The 19076-nt window shown below is 41.2% G+C and overlaps 1 protein-coding gene across 2 annotated transcripts in view; it reads left to right on the top strand.

Annotated features, from left to right (window-relative positions):
* Positions 1 to 13118, top strand: part of EIF3A (eukaryotic translation initiation factor 3 subunit A) — a 29655-nt gene extending 16537 nt beyond the window's left edge. For both annotated transcript variants that reach the window (XM_035896879.1, XM_035896880.1), the window contains 7 exons: positions 830 to 983; positions 1843 to 2030; positions 3801 to 3889; positions 7844 to 8583; positions 9707 to 9881; positions 10310 to 10479; positions 11849 to 13118. In XM_035896879.1, the coding sequence (XP_035752772.1) occupies positions 830 to 983; positions 1843 to 2030; positions 3801 to 3889; positions 7844 to 8583; positions 9707 to 9881; positions 10310 to 10479; positions 11849 to 12087 (1755 nt within the window). In that variant the 3' untranslated portion in view covers positions 12088 to 13118. The remainder of the gene's footprint in view (positions 1 to 829; positions 984 to 1842; positions 2031 to 3800; positions 3890 to 7843; positions 8584 to 9706; positions 9882 to 10309; positions 10480 to 11848) is intronic.
* Positions 13119 to 19076: the final 5958 nt, after the last annotated feature.

Below are 19076 nucleotides of genomic sequence, written 5' to 3'. Positions count from 1 at the left end.
TTTATCTTCTGCTTTGACTAACAAAATCCCCCCAAAAAACTAAAACCCAAACTTGCACCCGTTCTTAGGTATTATTGTTTACGATTTTTGACAACTTTTGTGGAATAGCTTATATGGAAAAGAGTTATCTAAAAGCTGGTTAAATTATTTATTTCAATACAGCTATTAGTATGAGATCTGTATCTGTACAAGTACTTGGACTTACTGTGGTGATGGAATAATACAGAGAACAATACTGAAGCCAAGAAATAGAAATAAGTGTCTATTGCTTTTTTAAACCTTTTGTGTAAATCTGGAAATTATTTTGATAGTCCAAATATTTGGTACTTCGAGTTATGTTTTATGTTTGCAAAATTCAGTAACAAATTAGACCACGAGAGCAGGGAAAGAACTGTGCCTTTGTTCCTTGGGCTACATTTTTAAAATTCTACATTTGCTGAGGCTATTTGTAGCTTTGATTATTCGGCTATGTTGCAGTAAGTACTGGTTAAAAAAAAAAGGGGGGGGGGGGGGAAGTATTTTGACATGTTAAGTAACTGTATATAATTCTTTGAAACAATTTTAGGTAATGTATTTACTTTCCTGAAGAAGCAGGTGAAGGACTAAAATTGTGCATGCTGATTGTCTTCTAAGTAGGAGTATATTCCCTTGTATGAAATCTATTGCAGAAAAGGTTGAAATGGCAAACAGGTAGTTGTTTTGCAGTGGAGCAAAGTTAATACATTGCAGTGTGTTTGTGTTTCTGTGCATTTATTTAGCAATTTGTGTAACTGTCTAGCTTTTAAACATTACAGTTCTGGTGGTTTTATATGTATTCTTTGTATTTCAGGATAAACTCAAGCAGTTCCAGGAACGGTTAGCAGAAGAGAGACGTAATCGTTTGGAGGAACGTAAGAAACAACGCAAAGAAGAGAGACGCATTACTTATTACAGAGAGAAGGAGGAAGAAGAGCAAAGATTACGAGAAGAACAGCTGCTTAAAGGTATAAATGAGAACATGATTATTTTATCTTTTGCATCCTTGACCCATTCCAGATGTGTACGCAGCTGAATTCTGGTTTCCCTGTTTCACGATATTGGAGGAAGTCTCTTCGTGTCCAGTCAGCAGTGAAGAGACTGTTGCTACTAGATACTGCGCCTTTACATTTTACCTTCTGAATGCTCACACATGCAGCATAGAGGCAAAAGTAAAGCTTTATAGGAGGAAGGGAAAATGAAAGCTAATTAGTAGTTCCTGCCTCCCCTTCTCCCAGACATGAATAGAGGAGGAGATAAGTCAAGAACTAAAGAATTGTAAGTGACTCACACATGTTTCTTTGTGAATTGCTTTGTCTGGTAGCCTTTTTCAAGGCTTTAGAAGAGAAGAGGCGATAGGAATCCTGTAAGGTAAATTTCTTTCATACTTGTCACTTGACAGATGAAGATTTTATGTGTCGGAGCTCATAATCATGCAACATTTAAAAATCAAACCAACAAAACCCAAGTAGTCCTGAATATCAAGTTTCTGACACTACTAGCTGATTTTTTTGTTTCACCTTTTTTAAGAAAGGGATCCTCTACCATGCTTGAGGTAGTTACCATTATTGTAGCTGGCACATTTGTGGTCTGTACGTCGAATAAACGTATGATGGGTATTGGAACATTTTCTTTCCTTCCTCACTAACAGCTGTTGTTCAGGATGTCAGGTTAATGCTATGGTTAAACACATCCTGTGAAATGCTTGCTTACTTTTTTTTTTAAGGAGTCAAAGGGGAGAGATTGTATTTTGTAACCCTAATGTGGCTACAGCAAAGTAATGGAATTTATTTTGCTTAAGTGTTCTATTTATTTTCCTAACTGCAGAGCGTGAGGAAAAGGAACGCATTGAGCGTGAGAAACGTGAGCAGCAACAGCGTGAATACCAGGAACATCTCAAAAAGCTAGAAGAATTAGAGAAGAAAAAACGTCAAAGAGAAATGGAGATAGAAGAAAGAGAGCGTCGTCGGCGGGAAGAAGAAAGGAGAGGTCTGGATGACCCATTTTCAAGAAAGGTAGGTAAATACTTGGAAGTTTGTTTTCTTTTTGACTGCTCCTCCTGTAGATTTTTTGGAGGAAGATGGTAGTATTGTAAAATCATAGGCTAATATTTTTTTTTTTTAAAGTTGTAGCGTAAGTGGCTAATAATTAAGTGACTGTCACTTAGTTTCAGCTCACTATCAGGATCTGGTATCTGTAATTTAGTAATAAAGTAAAACAAAGAAATTACTAAGATCTCCAAGCTGTTCAAAGACTAAACAAAGAAAGACTAAAATAAATACTGAATTAAATTTTCTTTAACACAAAAGAGGAAAACTATATTGGAAGCAAGTACAGTGATTCATGCCAAAGTCAGAAATTAGAGTAGATACTGAAGGAAAATCCCAGACTAAACCTAAAAGTGTAGTTTTATATTTTATAAGAAATATGCCATAATGTAAAACATAGAAACAAGAGGTGTGTGCAACTTCCCATTTACAAATTTAAGTGTTGGGGAAAATTATTATCCCAATTCAACAGGAAACAAAGCAAAAGTTATTTGCAAATAAATGTTTAATGATTTAAAAAAATGTAAATGAGTACCACAAACCTTCTATGCTCCCACTTTTTCAGCGCTTATCAGTAAGAGAACTAGTATTTAATTTCATCCACCATAGCCATTGTCTTTGTTTAATGCATACTTCATTGAGTGACACTCTGAAGATAAGTGAATCAGAGCTTGTATAAAGTGTTTTGATTATTTACCTGATAGACTCTCATCACTGGTATTTTTCACATAAGAGGTACTCCTAGCCGCGAGCACTTGGTGATATGGAAAAGCTGACTCAGGTTCTGAGAAAGATAACGATACCACTTGAAAAATTGCATTTGCAGGTTTGGCATTCTTTCTTTGCTCACCCTTGTTCGTTGGGGTCATTTCTACAAGCAGGTTGTCAGAAACATTTGAGTAGACACTCCTGGAGTAGTGGATATGGGAGACGTTGCGCAACCTGTGTATTTCCCAGTATTGAAGTGTAGATTTTGACTAATAAAAACACTTTTCAAAGAGCACTTTACAACCAGAGGTTGTGTGAGTATGTGAAATCAGATCTTTTGTATGGTTTACCTAATTTCCATGAATTACGGAGTAAACAACTGTGTTAGAAATAGTTAAAATGGTTTGTCTTTGTCCAGCAATGGGGAGAGACATTTTACCTTTATTAAAAAAAAAATACTGGTTATTGCTTTGCCTCGCATCTGAGCAACCTGCGTGAATCACAAATACCTCACTTGTTCTGTGCATTGAGCTACCGTGTAAAGTGTTGTATAAACCTGGAACAAAATGGTCTCTGCTACAGGAAGCATTTGGTTTATTCAGTATGTTTTCTGATCTGATTAAAGAGCACAAAGCCAAATAATTTTTTGAATTTGTTCCTACTGTCATTAAGCAGCAGGAAAGTGAAACTTAAAACATCATTTTTGTATTAACAGGGAGTAGCTATGGCTCACAAGCTATTGTTCATATACTTGTTCATAATTTTTTTTTAGTGTATTTGCATGTATCCTACCCTGTTAGTAAAGTATGTGTCGCAGAGGGGACCATATTGTTTTTAAACTCTGTCAGAAACAATAATCAGTTAAGACCATACTTAAGTTATTCAAACTCCTGATAGCTCAGTATTCTCTACAGTGTAACAGGTGAATTTTTAATGACATGGTATGTGCTGAAAGGACTCGATTATATGTTGGGAATCTTCATTTTAAAGTATTCAGAGAGCATGTTCCTAATTTCTTCTGGCATACAGGAGTCTCGTTGGGGTGATAGGGAGTCTGAAAGCTCTTGGAGAAGAGGTGGTGAGGCAGAATCTGAATGGCGACGAGCACCAGTGGAAAGGTAATCCTTGGGTTGCTAAGCACCAGTTGTATTGGGCTCAAAATGTGTAGGCTCCCTTTTTATTGCTACTGCTAAAGCTGTGCTAACTGAGTAATATCTCATGCCTTTACATCTCTGAAAGTTGCCTTCTATTAAAAAATTGCTCTGTAAGGATCTATGAATGAGAGAGAGGTTTTATCTTGGAATTGCATTCAGATAAGCTTAGATATGTGAAAGCTAGCAAACACCTCCTGCATCTTATAAACAACTTGCTTACTTGGTTTCTTTTTTAAATTAAAAATTTCTGTCCTGCTCAAATGTTGGTGTCAGTTGTATAAGTACAGAATGGGAAGGATGATAAACGAAGGCAGGGTTCCTACATGATGAATCTGAGATTTTCCATTTAGAAAACTGACAGTAACATATAAGTATAGTAAAGTCAAAATTCAGAGTCTTAAACTATTCAAGTCCCAGAATGAGTCATAGATCAGAAAATGTGCCATAAACTATAAGTTCTGAAAGACTATATTGAACAGAGAAGGAAGGATTTCTGAAGGAAGAATATTCTGAAGGTACTTTTCACTTTAAAAAAAAAAACAACAAAAACCCCCCCAAAAACCAAAACCACTTGTTCACATCTATCTATTTTACGAGTTTTGGATATGTTCACTAATAATGAAGACTATCTATGCAGTTGTAGAAAATAAGATCTTTAACATTTGTCCATCCTTTTGCTCCACAACAGGATGAGCCGTACCTAAAATATTCTAGTTGTTCCTAAAAGCCTGTGCTGATGGAGATACTACTGCTTGTTCCAATTGGCAGTATGTTTTATTGCTTAATTATCCTTCCAGGTAGATAGTTTTTTATAAAGGACTAACATTCATTTTCAGTGCAGCAGTATAAATCCATTACTCTGACTCTATTGGAAGCAAATGAATTTGTTACTTCTCTCTCTAGTAATTTCTTCTTATATATTTGAAGAGTATGATCTTTTGATAAACAAAAAAGTCTTTCAGGCTTTCCTTAAAAGCTATGTTACCATTCTTGGTAGTGATCCACTTTCTCATGAATTGCAAAATCAAAAATTGAATGAAACTCCTGGGTGAAGCCTTTGACTATTAACGTATTGCAGACTTACTTAATGCATCTATTTGTATGCTTCAATGTGATTTTTTTTTTCCACAACAGAATGATACAGGTGACCCATATTCATTTCTGAATCATTGTAGCAAAGGAGTTTTTTTGGATAAGTGTTGGCTTAGCCATTTCTCATTCAACTTTTGTAGAAATTGAGCCAAGTGACTGCTGAGGAGTTAAAATTAGGCATATTTTGGATTATCATGTAGCATGTTTGGTAAAACTTTCCTTCGGTCATTTACTAAAAGGAATATACTGAGGAATACTAAAATTAAAATATCTCTATGGAATTTTAAGTAAAGCAGTGTTTCTCAATTATTTTATTTTTGCTGAACTTAGGAAATAACAAAGTAAAAGTGATGATGCTCAGACATAATTGCAGAAGAAAGGTGTAATTCTGCATTCTTTAGTAGCTCCTAGTCTACCTTCCGTAGATTTTAACCCTAAAGGGGAGAATGTGCTGGATACAAAGACACTGTCTATACAGTCACGGAACACTCAGTTGTGCTATGCAGCAAACCCCAGAGTGCTGGATTCCAGGTGATCTGATCAGCATGTTCCGGTGTTCTTGGTGTTTTCCATGCCATGGTTTCAGTTACAAGAAAAAACATTACAGAAAGGCAAAAGAGTCCAGCAAGGGCTGTCTGCCTCTTGGACAGCTAGTGGCTTTATTATTAGTTATAAGTAGACTGAAGGTATTTGCTTTGTCCCTTCACGGTGCAAGAAAGGTCATTATTGTAAGACACAAAAGAGGAAAATAAAACTAATGATCTTCCAGTGAAAGATGTAATAAAATTTTATAAGGAAGAGAAGAAAGTCAATCCTGATACAAAAAAAATATTACAAATATTGCGATTGCAGGAGGAAGAGGTTACATAAAAGTGCTATGTATGAGTTAAATTAAAAGCCAGTTGGTTTAGTAGAAAATTCATTTTAGTACCTCTTGTTCCAGTTTTAGACCTGTAACAGTGGTAGACACCATAGTGTGAACTTTGCCAGCAATTTCTGCTTTATTTGGGAAAGCTGCCTGCATGCTCTCAGCTCCTGTAGATCTGTGTGTAGGGGTTTTAGAGGTTATTGAAAAATGGGTTATGTAATAGAAACTGGATTGCATTACTACCAGTGACTCTGCCATTCAGTAATATTTATGCATCCCTCTGTTCTTACTAATTTATCAGATGCTGTTTGACTCTTAATTGCGGTAAACTTTTAAAGTGGGAGTTAGGATTTCTAAGAGGGAGAGAAGGACAAAAGCTGAAATGTGAATGCTAAAGTTGTCAAATGGGAAAAAATGTAAAAACAACAGAGGAATAATTCCATCTGCAAGTAATAGTTTAAAAGTTAGACTAGTAATAGTTTAAAAGTAATAGGTCAAAAAACAGATTTTAAAGTCTTAAAACCCTGAAACAGTACTTAGGTATGAATGAATTAAATACTAGTTCATTTAATGAACTTTATAACCATCTCCCTACATGTTTTCTTACATCAAAATAATCAGATTTTTTGAAGGAGATTATCCAATTTGAGTCTAAATGGAAGTTAACAATCTCCATATCTTGTTTTTCTCTCACAGCTCAATGGTAATTGCATTTTCCCTTATTCTTCCAAAACTAGGAAATACACTGCTCACAATACCTCAAAAATCTTGAGATGCTCTAGAGTTGTCACAAACTGTTACGTCTTTGTTCTCACTGCTTGGAGTCCTACAAGTCCTTGCTGTTCTTTTGTTTACATTTTAGTAGCATAGTACATTTCTAAATCTGTGGGGGTGTTTTGGTTTGGTTTTGATTTGGTTTTTTTGTTTTGGTTGGGTTTTTTTTTCAATCCATGAGATTCAGCTCCAGTGCAGTTTCTCTTCTCTTGCCAAGAAGCAGGTACCAGTACATCTCTATGACATAGAGCTTGTTTCTTTTTATTGCTGAGGAACTAGCTTAGGAAGGTTAATTTCCTGAAATAAAGAAATTAATCTGGTGACAAAGCCAAGGTTTATGGTCTAAATATAAGTGTAAAATAAGTGTAGACATTAAACTAAATGGTGTGTCGGGAGAAGTGACAAGAGTGGAAGGCTCTAACCGTTGTTCAGCAGTGTCTGATCTTTTCAGTGTTACAAATCCAAATGTATTTCAGGGATGAACTGATGACTCAGTAGCCCAGGGAAAATTCTCACCAATTCTTTACTTCCCACATACATACTAGTAAGGAGAGTCTGTGCAAGCACTCATAGCCTGCCAGAGCCTGGCGTGCCCTGCTTGCCATCAGGGAATACCAGTGGATTGAGTCATGAGTTTACTGCGTTGTCTTGCCGTATCTAGTTGTGGATGCTGTCAGTGAAAGTACTGCAAATCTGTTCGGCTGGAACCATGCCAAAACATATGAAAACAGGGACTGGACTGTAGTGTTGGCATATGTGTGAAGAAGGGGGATACCTACTTGATGGTTGTGAATTTTTTTTAATACTGGTTCTTTGAGACTTAGCTCAAGTTTGTCAGATTAGGCTTGGTGTAGAAGCCAAACCTCTCCTCTGTTGTGTTGCGGCAGATAACCAACAGGGGACTATAGTTATCCTCTTCAGACTGTAGGTTTGAAGGAGATAATAAACTGTTCAGTCTTCACTGAAGCTGTAGGGATGGTGACGTTCCCATAGCAATGAAGGCAACTGGAACATGTGCATTTGAAAACGGCAAGCTCTGTAAATGTGTTTGCAACCACACATCAAGTGGATACATTCAGAAATGGCCTTGAGGGGTTTGATACTGTTGATCAATACTGTTTAATATGTAAAGCTTTCCTGGATATCAGCTTCTACTTTTTGCTCATTTCCCTATGGTTTTATAGAGATTGGCGTCGAGGAGAAGCAAGAGATGATGAAAGACCTTTCCGACGAGGGGATGATATGCCCCGACGTAGTGCTGCAGAAGAAAAGGAGCGTCCTTCTGTGGAAACAACAGAGGACAGGCCACCTAGGCGTGAAGGGGATGAAGACAGGCCACCTAGGCGTGAAGGGGATGAGGACAGGCCACCCAGACGTGGACTGGATGAGGACAGGCCGCCCAGGCGTGGTTTGGATGATGATAGAGGGAGCTGGCGGGCTGCAGATGATGACAGGGGTCCCAGGCGTGGCTTGGATGATGACAGGCCACCCAGGCGTGGCTTGGATGATGACAGGCCACCCAGGCGTGGCTTGGATGATGACAGACCACCCAGGCGTGGCTTGGATGATGACAGAGGCAGTTGGCGTGCAGCAGATGACGACAGAGGACCCAGGCGTGGAATGGATGATGACAGGCCACCCAGACGGGCTTTGGATGATGACAGGCCGCCCAGACGTGGGCTGGATGACGACCGGGGCAGCTGGCGTGCTGCAGATGACGACAGGGGTCCCAGACGAGGGATGGATGATGACAGAGGACCCAGGCGTGGGATGGATGACGAAAGGATGTCAAGGCGTGATGATGACAGGGGACCGTGGCGTAGCACAGATGATGACAGGCTCTCCAGACGAGATGATGACAGGGGTCCGTGGCGTAGCAGTGATGATTCAAGGCCAGGTCCTTGGAGACCATTTGGTAAACCAGGTAAAACACAGTAATATGATAATCTTCCTTCCAAAGCATGTGTTAACTTAGTAGGTAATGGATGTAGTGTACTTGGTGCCAGAGATGGAAGAATCAACTCTGAAAATGTCTGGATTACTCTGGTTAATGCGGACACTCCTTTAGTATAATTCAACCTTCAAATTTGGTTGAATTAAAAAAAAAAAAAAAATGCAGCAGTGTTTATTGCTTGCCTGGAAGATAGCTAAAAGTCACATAGTAATGCCGATTGCTCTGGTTTTTATAAGCTTTTTTTGAGATATTCCTGGTTTTGCCATTCCTTTTTTGCTTTTGCGTCTGTCTTGAAAATCCTGCTTTGAGCTGGAGTTTGGACTAGATGACCTTCTGAGGTCCCTTTAAAATCTGAATTACCCTATTCTTTTAAAGTTTATATCTAATCTTAAGTCTTGTTGATGGTGACTACTACAACTGTTTCTGATTATTTTCAGAACTGTTGATGACATTTAGATGTTAGATTTGTTTTTGATTTCCTGGTTCTTTTTATTGAGATTTATGTATTCACAGGCGCCACATCAACTATACTAATTCTGTAATCCAAACCCGTAGAAAAGTTATCATAAATCTCAATACTTGCACTCCAAAAGCTTTCTCATTTTCCTATTTAAAGAAAAAGCAGGCTGCATAATAAAGAACTCCCATTCATAAATAACTGCACACTATTGCAGGATGCACTGTGCAAGTGGATGGAAAATGATAGTGCTTTAAAAAGCAGTGAGTTCTTTAAAACTTCGCTTGCCTAAAATCTCACTTGTAGATTTTCATGAAGGAATCTGCTGTCTTCCTGCACTTGTTTTGCACAAGACCCTTGAGGAGTTCATGGTTTCTGGCTGAAAAATGCAGGGTGCAATCAGCTTTGCTAACCTTTTGTTACAGGCAGTCCTGATGGATGACTTATATATTACTGTCTTTATATTAAGCAGTCTATGGCTCCCACTCAGTGTGCATGCTTTTTACAAGCATGAGTTGGATCCTCAGGGAGCAAAACTCGAAGAACGAGTTTCTGTGAAGGAAGTAAAGGATTCTTTCTCTACAGAGAGATCGGAGGTCAGCCACAAATTCCTTTGACTGTGTTTCTTACTTACAGGGGGATGGAGAGAAAGAGAAAAGGCTCGTGAGGACAGCTGGGGGCCTCCCCGAGACTCAAGACCTCCAGGAGACCGTGAATGGGATAGAGACAAAGATCGTGATGAAAATGAGAAAGACCGTGAATTTGACAGAGAGAGAGATTTTGATCGAGACGATCGTTTCAGGCGTCCCAGGTTTGACTTCTCTATTTAAATACTTCTAGAACATTTCTGTTAACAAAAAAAAATAAATGCCTTGCTGATAAAGAAATAATGTGACATCACCTAGTGAAAGGAACAGTGGTAGGTTTGTATGAAATTAACCACTTTAGGTTAGCATTTTAGGAGCTTTTTGGTTCATTGTTTTTAAGATGACATTAACTGTTTACAGAAGGAATCCCAAAATGCTTCACTGCTTTAATTTTTTTTTTAACCTGTTACCAAGAGAATTTCATGTTAGGCTCCAGAAGAACAGAAAAGGTTTTTGAAGCATGATGCCAGTATGTTAAATAGAGACTCATTGGGCCTGAAAATATCTGCGTTGTGATTTATTATTGCTTCTTTCCATAGCGAAGGTACAATCTTTAACATTTAATCTTACTTTATGTTTTGAATGGCAAAAGGGATGACGCTGGTTGGAGAAGAGGACCAGCTGAGGAAAATTCTAGCTGGAGGGATTCAAGTCGTCGTGAAGAATGGGACAGAGGTGGTCGTGACATGAGAGATCGACGTGCTGATGACAGAGACCCACCCCTCAGAAGAGGACCACCACTCAGATCTGACCGTGAAGAACGTATGTTTATTTCAGTGTTCCTAAAGGCTTACATTTATTATAGGGCCTTTGTGTAACTCTAACAGTGCTAGGATGCAGTAAAATGGGGATGTTACATTTTCAGCCACTTAAACTCCCTTTGCGTATGCAAAGTAATAGAAAGAAGCTTTGGTGTACTTGAGAATTTTCCCTTGAGTCTTAACTTTTTTTAGTTGTACTTTTTTCTATCATAGTAGCATCTGCAGTAGAAGGATAACATTGTTAAGTATGCAGTTTTCATAGTAGGATTATGTTCAGGGTGAATGAAATTCTTGTACTTAAATTATCGAGATAGACTTCCCAGAAAGTAATTTTGGCTCATTTCTTAAAACCAATAAAATGTGAGGGAAATCTTTCCAAACGAGGTCTTGTGGGTTTCACACTGTTAATGGTATTGATTTTGATGAATAACCTATTTTAATTACATACATTCACCTGTTTTAATTATGTACATTTATTCATCCTTTTGCTGTGTTCTAAAACTACAGTAACAGCAAATACATTTAGCCTGAGACCACATCTTCCAGTTCTGGCGTTCTCGCATTCAGAATCTCGTGTGGTCTCTGCCCTGAGTGCGGGCGCTCCCTGAACACAGGAGGGTGCCGGCAGGCAGGTGGTCTCGGGGAGCAGACTGGAACAGAACATGTCATACGGGACTTCACTTGGCGGAAAGGCTGGGAGTTCTCAGTGCGGAGATTTATTGGTTTTAATTCATCAATGAGTTTTAGTATTTGACTGTCTGGTTTGGTATTTGACACAGCTTTCTTCACGCATCGCTGGAGTAGAATTCTTAGCATGCTTCTGGTGGGGATGAACAATTTTTTGTATAGTAAAGGATGGTGACTGCAGTTACCAGTGGAGTCTTGTAATCCAGTGCCATTTATACCTCTGATTTCAGTAGGCCTGAAAGTAATTTGCTGTCTTTTGAAACAATGAACACCTAAACATTTTCCATAAGTGTTTTTAAGTTAGGATTTTTCTGTTTTCAGGGTTCAGTCATTTCTAAGGAGATGCTTTTGCGCTTTTAATTCTGATAATAATACAAGAATATATTTTTGTATCATAAAACCACGTACATCAATAGAATGTTCTTATTGTGGTTATTGTGTTTTAAAGGTGACACCTGAGTTGCTCACAACAATCCTGCATCTGAAAAGAGGCTTGAGTAGCTCCTGTCCATTAGTTCACTATAAAATTAAACTGTGTGTTTGGCTGTCATCACCATATTACCTCTTGGCAAGATTGAGAATCAGTAAATTAGACTGTTGGTGCCGGGCATATTTGTTTAAACTCTTGCGGGCTGCTGGTGGAGCATGACAAAGGTTGTTTTATTGTCTTTCTGTATTTGTAGCAAGCTCATGGCGGCGTGCTGATGATAGGAGGGAAGACCGTGGAGAAGAACGTGAAACAGTTCGGCGATCAGCTGCTGCTGCTGCTCCTCCAGCTTCCGCTCCCCCACCAGCATCAAAAGATCGAGAAAGAGATGGGGAGAAGGAGAAAGGTTCCTGGAAAACAGAAAAGGAGCGTGAGCCCCTTCGCCGTACTAAGAATGAGACAGATGAAGAAGGGTGGACCACTGTACGACGTTAAGTGGAAATCAGAGAGTTTAACCAATGTTTTAGCTTTGTTTTGATCGAGTCCATGGATTATATTTGTGCTTATAAACATTCTGAATTGGAATTCTTTAACAAATGTTTTGAGGTAACATGAAAGCATGAGCTTGAATTACTTACTCATATAGATTGATCATGCACAAAACTCACAGCAGAAGGTTGGAAATTGAATGCCAGGTTTTGAAATTTCAAATGATGCTTATTTCATGGGTCATTTGTTGCTAAAATAAAAAGAAGCAAGCCCAACAGTTGTCTTGAGTAATGCTTCTATCTCGCACCAAAACAGGCTGGCCTTTTTATTTTTAGTCTTTCTTAATTTGGAATGGGGTATTATTGCCACAGAACATGCATTTAAAAACACCCCTGTTCACACAGTGGAATTACTGAAAAAGCAGAGCTAAATCGGTTTTCTTAATTAGCCAAAAAGAAAAATTAGAAAAAATATAAAAGCCCTCTTTTACATAGGTATCTTTGAGGGCAGGCGGTTTTTGAGAGATGTATTTTATCACTATCTAAATTCAGTAAGTTGTTTAAATTTAAGTACTATGAGTAATAACTATAAGCATTAGCTACACTGGGATATTTTCTGTAGATTTACTTGAATACCTAACACCTACGAGGCCATTTTGCAGTTATTGTTCCAGTAACGTATGCTGCTGCAGTGTACAACCACAAAACTTCAAGCTTTTACAATTTAAGTGTTTTGGTAAGCATATGGCTATGTATTTTCTGTTGCCAATATCACAACTGCTTTTTCCATTACTGAATAATTCATGCCTTCCAAGGATTTATAAATATTGTCATATTTACAATGTGTGGTTTTGGAGAAATTGCTGAATTTTCCCCCAATTCTTTGTCTTCAGGGTCAATTCTTTCCCTTTCCAAAAAAAGTGATTTGTCATAATGGCTGTGTTGACTTCAGTTTTGGGGTGCGGTAACAAGGATTAACTATCTGGTCATACTGAAGCCAATGCAGAACTTGCTGCTGTGTGTTTCTTCAATGATAAATAAACAACTTAAGGAATTACCTGCATTCTCCTGACTCTTTAGTAACTTCCTGCATGTTAATGCAGAACAGCTGTTGGACAACCATTTTCTGCATGCGTACTGGTTTCTCTACCAGCTGAAGGAGAACATGAGGACACCTGCCATGGTTTCTTGAGAAACCCAGTTTAATTTTAATACGTGTGAACAAGAGTTGTAATACTCCTCTTGGCCTCTTCTGAGGTCTTTTCTCCTCCTGCCTTTTTCTGAGCTTTCCAGGTCCTATTCACTTCTCAGGAAAAACTTGTTCTCACAGTCACCTTCTGCAGGACACACCTTTGGACCCTGACGCTTCATTGCTTGCTGGGTCACAGAATTCCTTCAGAACAGCACTGCTTTCTAAACACATGCACACGTTTCTTTGTGCCTCATACAGTCCGATAAAGGATGGAACCAGAGCACAGTAGCTATCTGGTAACTGAAGGTGGGATAGCAGGTCCTGCTGCTGTTCAGCTACCTGTTGCTGGTCTTAGTCTGTGTCATAGGGTTACAGGATCGTTCCTGCTAAAAGACCCCTGGAGCTCACCAGTCCAACTTCTTGCTGTGAAGTCAGACTGTGTTTCTTGGAAAGGTGTTTCTTCAGTGTGGTCTTGAAAACCTCCAAGGACAGAGACTGTGCAGCCTTTCTGTGCTACCAATGCTTGACTGCTCCCACAGTGAAAAAGCATAACCTCTGTTTGGCTTCTGCCTGTTGCGTCTCATCTTCCTGCTCATGCACTGCTGTCAAAAGCCTGGCTTCATTTTCCTGATGACTTCTGGTAGGCACTGGCTGGCTGATGTTGGTCTCCCCAAAGCCCTCCCCTCTCCTGGCTGAACAAGCCCTGTCCCTCAGCCTTGCAGCCCTGTCAGCTGCTCTGGCCCCAGGCCCTCTGGTCAGCCCTCTGCTGGACTTGCTCTGGTTTGGCAGCCATCCTCCTTTTGCAGGGGGATGGATAGGGGACCCAGAACTGCAGGCAAGAGTCAAGATGAGGCCTACGGTGTGCTGAGAGGAGGGGACTGCCCTCCCCTCTCCTGCAGGCTGTGGGCCTGTTCTGGCTTCTGCTCAGTGTTTATGCCTGCCTGGGCCCAGAGGCACCTGAGCTGCCCCCCGACCCCTCACAGTGAGGGCTTCTGCCCTGGCAGCGCAGGGCTCTGCCTTTCTCCTTGTGGAACTGCATCAGGCTCCTGCCCCACCCGTCTCAGCCCCTCTGGGCAGCCACCCTGCCCCAAGCATAGGCACTGGTCCTCCCAGTTCAGTGTCATCCACAAACCCACTGGCAGGGCACCCCGCTGCTGCCTCAGGAAGGCTGCAGGCCAGGCCCCCATGTCCCCCCACTCCAGGCACTGTCTAGCCCATTGACCATGATGCTGAGCCTGAACATCTGACCGCTTTTTCTGCCCACGTGGTTGTCCAACTACCTAGGCTGTAACAGCATTGAAAGCCTTGCTAAAGTTGAGATGGACATCCACTGCTCCTTCCCTTGCCCACAAAGTAGAAGGCAGGCGAGTCAGGCACCATTTACCCTCAGTAAATCCATGCTGACTGTTCCCAATCACCCTCTCCTGCATGTACCCAAACCTAAGTCCTGAGGTGACTTCCTTCATAGTTTTCCCAGTGACCAAAGTGACACTGTGAGGCCTACAGTTCCTCAGATGGTTCTTTTTGCCTTTTTTGAAGATGGGTGCAACATTTGCCTTTCTCCAGTCATCAGGGAGATGTAAAGAGCAATTTTATCTCCAGTTAGATATTTTTAATTTTACCCAAACAAAGCCACTTTTACATAAGAATGTTAGTGATCACTGCACCAGCTAAAGCTCTGTTCCCAAATCTGTGTTCTCAACTGCCATTATTTGCAATTGTGATAATGCTGCCAACACCTGTAAAATTCTCAGGACCAGGCAGCTTGAGAAAAGATCTGCAAGGTGTGAGCTTTACAGACATGCCAGTGTGTTTATTTCACTGCTTGATCATTTTAGACAGAATACTCACTACAGTGATCAAAAACCAGTACTGACCAAATCCAACAGCTAAAACCTCCATCTACTGCCATAATTATACATGAGCACAAAGTTTGGTTAACCTGAAAATGCTGATGAAGTCAAATGAATTCTCTTGTCAAGCATTACTGTGTTTGGTTGGATTCATGTTCAATTAAACATGTAAAATTTTCAGTGAACCTTAGAATACAAACTGTCACACACTGTATTTAGAAGGCAGAACTCAAGGCTGCTGCCAGTTAAATGGATGCAAACATTGCTTGGTTAAAACAAATCCCCAAGGTATAACCAGTTCAGTTTCTTTCCTACTCCAGGAGCAGCCCAGAGGACCATCACAGTGCTCAGCAGAAGTAGGGTGTAAATATTTAAATTGTATTTTGCCTTTGTTCTAAAAAAAACAAAATCAGTATTTTATGAGAATTGGCAGACCAGGGGAGGGGCAATGAACAAGAAGGTAACCTCAAACAGGGAGAGCACCAGAAGTCGTCTTACAGTAAATGAAATATATTGTCATCTTTCTAATATCCCTGGGCCGCAGCCATTGATGGGAACTGCTACATTTAAGCAAGTTTTCCTTCTGTAACTACAAGGTACTGTTAAATTGTGTAATCCTACAAAGGAAAGGCGTTAGTGAAATGCAAGATTCAAAATTTACTCATTATTCAGGTACTAGTACCCATCCTATATGGTGTTGCAAGAAGTGGGCACATGGGTGGCATAACAGGAGCTCCTGATCCTATTTTGCCATGGCAGGACCAGCTAGGAACTGAAATGGTCCACGCTTTGTCTAGTCCTGCTCTTAAAAAGATTTATTAATGCATTTAATTATGGTAGGGTACAGATTCTAGAAGCTCCTGTTGCTTTTTGCTGATCAAAGTCTCCCTTGCTGCAGTTCAAGCTTTGTTAGTCCTTTCACTCTCGGGCAGGAGGACAATTTACTGGCTTTGATAAATCTTGTTCCACATTTGAAGATTTAGCATTATCACTCTCCTGCTTTGCCCAGACAGTAGGCAATCAGAAATAATTACCTTCCACCCCATGTGACTGTTAGCAGACTACCTCCAGAATATATTAACCTATTACATTTGGTGGGTCAAACTGGCACATCTATGGGAAGTCAAGGTATTTTATACCAACTGTGGTTTAGCCCTATGGCAGCTACCCTTGAGGCACACTGGCCAGCAGTAGGACTGAGCGCAAACTCCATCCAGGTAGGAATTACACTGAAGATGGGTATGGACTTACCTGACTTCAGCTGGATCAAGTTATCTACACATCTGACAGCAGCTTTTAATGAGAAGCAGCTTGCTTTTTGCCAAGATGAGTATCAACTGAGGATGATCATAGGCTATCCAATACATCACTTACATGCTTAGGAATATTTCCCTGTAATAAAGTGATTATCTCATGATAAAATATTTGGTTTAAAATAAGTGGCTGTAATAAACTGCTTTGCAGATGCCTGTAGAATAAATGAAAATAATATCAGGCTTGCTTTTCTTCAACCTCTTCTGTGGAGCATACAACAGCTTCCAATCTGGGCTGCTTTCAGATTAAGCTATTTGCTGTTCCTAGGATTTAAGTCACTAATGTAAGTTGCTTCCAGTAATTTAAGGAATCAAAGTAACACTATGAGCACTATCTAGTGTGATAAGCTTTTCAGAGCGACCAAGAGCAAGTGTGTTTCTGCTTACTCGGTGCCACAAGGAGTGTGCTGGTGCACAAGGAAAAGGCAGGTTACCTCAAAAAAAAAAACCCCACCCCAATGTGTCCTTAAGGGTTCAGTCTTTGTACGACACTGACTTGCGGAAGTTTAAAGGGCAGGTTGTCCTGTTGAATGATCCTGTAAAGTAACTGAAGAGCCTTGCTCTCAGGCTGCCATCTCCTTTCTGGAATGGTTTGGGTGTTTCCCCCCCCCAACTTTTGAAGCTGTTACTCTACCATCTTACCTGTTCAGACTTTGATCGGATGCCTGATGCCTGTAACAGCTACAACTGGCAGCTTTTGGCCTTTCCACAGCAAGGCTGCAAGCACACATGTAGGACGAGAGGGGAACCAGGAGCGACAGGCAGCAGCAGAGGCTATTGATGCAACAGTTTTCCTCTCACACAGGCAGAGGGAAGAAACGGGCACCGGCAAAGGCCAGTGCCACCCAGGGCAGGGGAGGTGCCTTGAGGAATTTACAGGCATTGCAATATGGCTGTTGCTATACATTAGCTTAACGTACAGAGCAGAAAGGAGGGGTGGGCACATTGCAAATGCTGTGAGAAGCACCTCGGATCCAGCCCTGCCAGAATTAGCCCTCAGAAAACACCGGAGAGAGCTTTTGTTAGATCTTTCTTGCTTTTGTGTCCAGTAACAGTCAACTGCATTAAAATGTACTGATCTTCAAACTTCCCACAAGGAGGTAACAAAAGTACAGCAGAAAACTCTTCCCATAGCGTCACACTCTGGCTCGACTCTGATATGTGATGGATACAGATTCAAGCTATATGGACCAGCCATCACAAACCCAAACACATCTCACCTCTAGCAGCTTACAAGCCTCACAGAATGAGAGGCAATACACAACTGATGTGTAGCACAAGCAGAGGGCAGCTGCAGCCATTATGGACTGTTATTTAATGTAAGCACCATTGCATTTGGTAATTAGACCCAACACCATATTTGGAGCCATTTGATAAAGATTTAAGACAACACTTCCACACAAAATCAGTTTCTTCCTCCTAATTGCTGCAGCTGTGACTCCACAGCAGTGATGAATAATGAACCCCAGGCACCCCCTTCCCAGCCCACCCCAGCCCCGCTCTCCACTGCCCTGTGCTTCCCTCTCCTACCCCCATCTCCCACCCCGCTAAGCAGCTTATCAAAAGGAATCCACACACACCAGTGTCACCCCTCCCTGCCCTAGTGCCATTTTCCTGTCTGGACCCATCTCCTTTCTCATCCTCCTGGCCATGTCCCAGCAGTTCCTGCACAAGCCTCTCTTCACCTCCCTGCTTTTGGCAGGGCTGCCCTCTCGGACCAAGCACCCCTCCATGTCCCAGCTGTTGGTAAAGCCATCTGCAGCACAACCCTCTCTGCACTGAGATCTTGGGCTCCAGAGGACTCCTAAGCAACCTACAAACCTGCTGCTGCTCCTCATCCTGCCTCTGAGTCACAACAAAAGCAATTTCCAATCTCCTGAGCATTAGAAGCAACGCAACCCTGCCTAATATTTGGTACCAAGGAACTGCCATCACCTTGGGTCCAGACCAAGGGTCCAGCACCAACCATACATCATGTATAGTCTCTGTAGCATTAAGGATATTTGTTAAACGTGTGGGTAGATCCCTTCCACCTTGCAGTGCGTTAAAGCCACATTCTCTCGACTTGAAAATATGTCACTTCCCCGCTTCCACCATCCTGCTACAGCCACAGCTTTCTGCTTTGTCCGAGTCTCTTCCCACCACCTCCCTGTTCTCTGCCACAAACAAACTCCATCACAGCTTATTCTCTGCCTTTCCTTTCCTTCAGCTCAGTTTGCACCTCGGCCCAGAGGCATTACGTTTTCAAATGAACACTTTGATGCATTCTCCTCTCAAGACCTTTCCTAAAACTGCGAGACCAACGCTGCCCACACTCACTGGTGGAACGTGGGGCACTGCCCTGCCATCATGCAAGGCAGGACGCTATGATTTTGGGGGGAAGGTGTTAACCACCAAGCGAGCTACTGAGTGCAGGTTTGATCGGGATTTGCCTCCCGGTTTTAACATAGGCAGAGGAAATCGCTGGGATGACTACTTTTAAGACCCAAACCGTGGTGTGTTGTACCCTCGTTAAATGCCCTGCTATCAACAGGCAAGACCACAGCTCCCCCGCCCGGCCTCCCGGGGCAGCCCCCGCCAGCCCCCCTCTCTGCCCGGTGCCTGCTTTAACCGCCCCCCCCGCCCCCCACATTTACAT

The sequence above is a fragment of the Egretta garzetta genome, unplaced genomic scaffold (assembly GCF_000687185.1).
Source record: "Egretta garzetta isolate BGI_Z169 unplaced genomic scaffold, ASM68718v1 scaffold486, whole genome shotgun sequence".
Lineage (NCBI taxonomy): Eukaryota > Metazoa > Chordata > Aves > Pelecaniformes > Ardeidae > Egretta > Egretta garzetta.
This window is presented reverse-complemented; position numbering and strand designations above follow the sequence as displayed.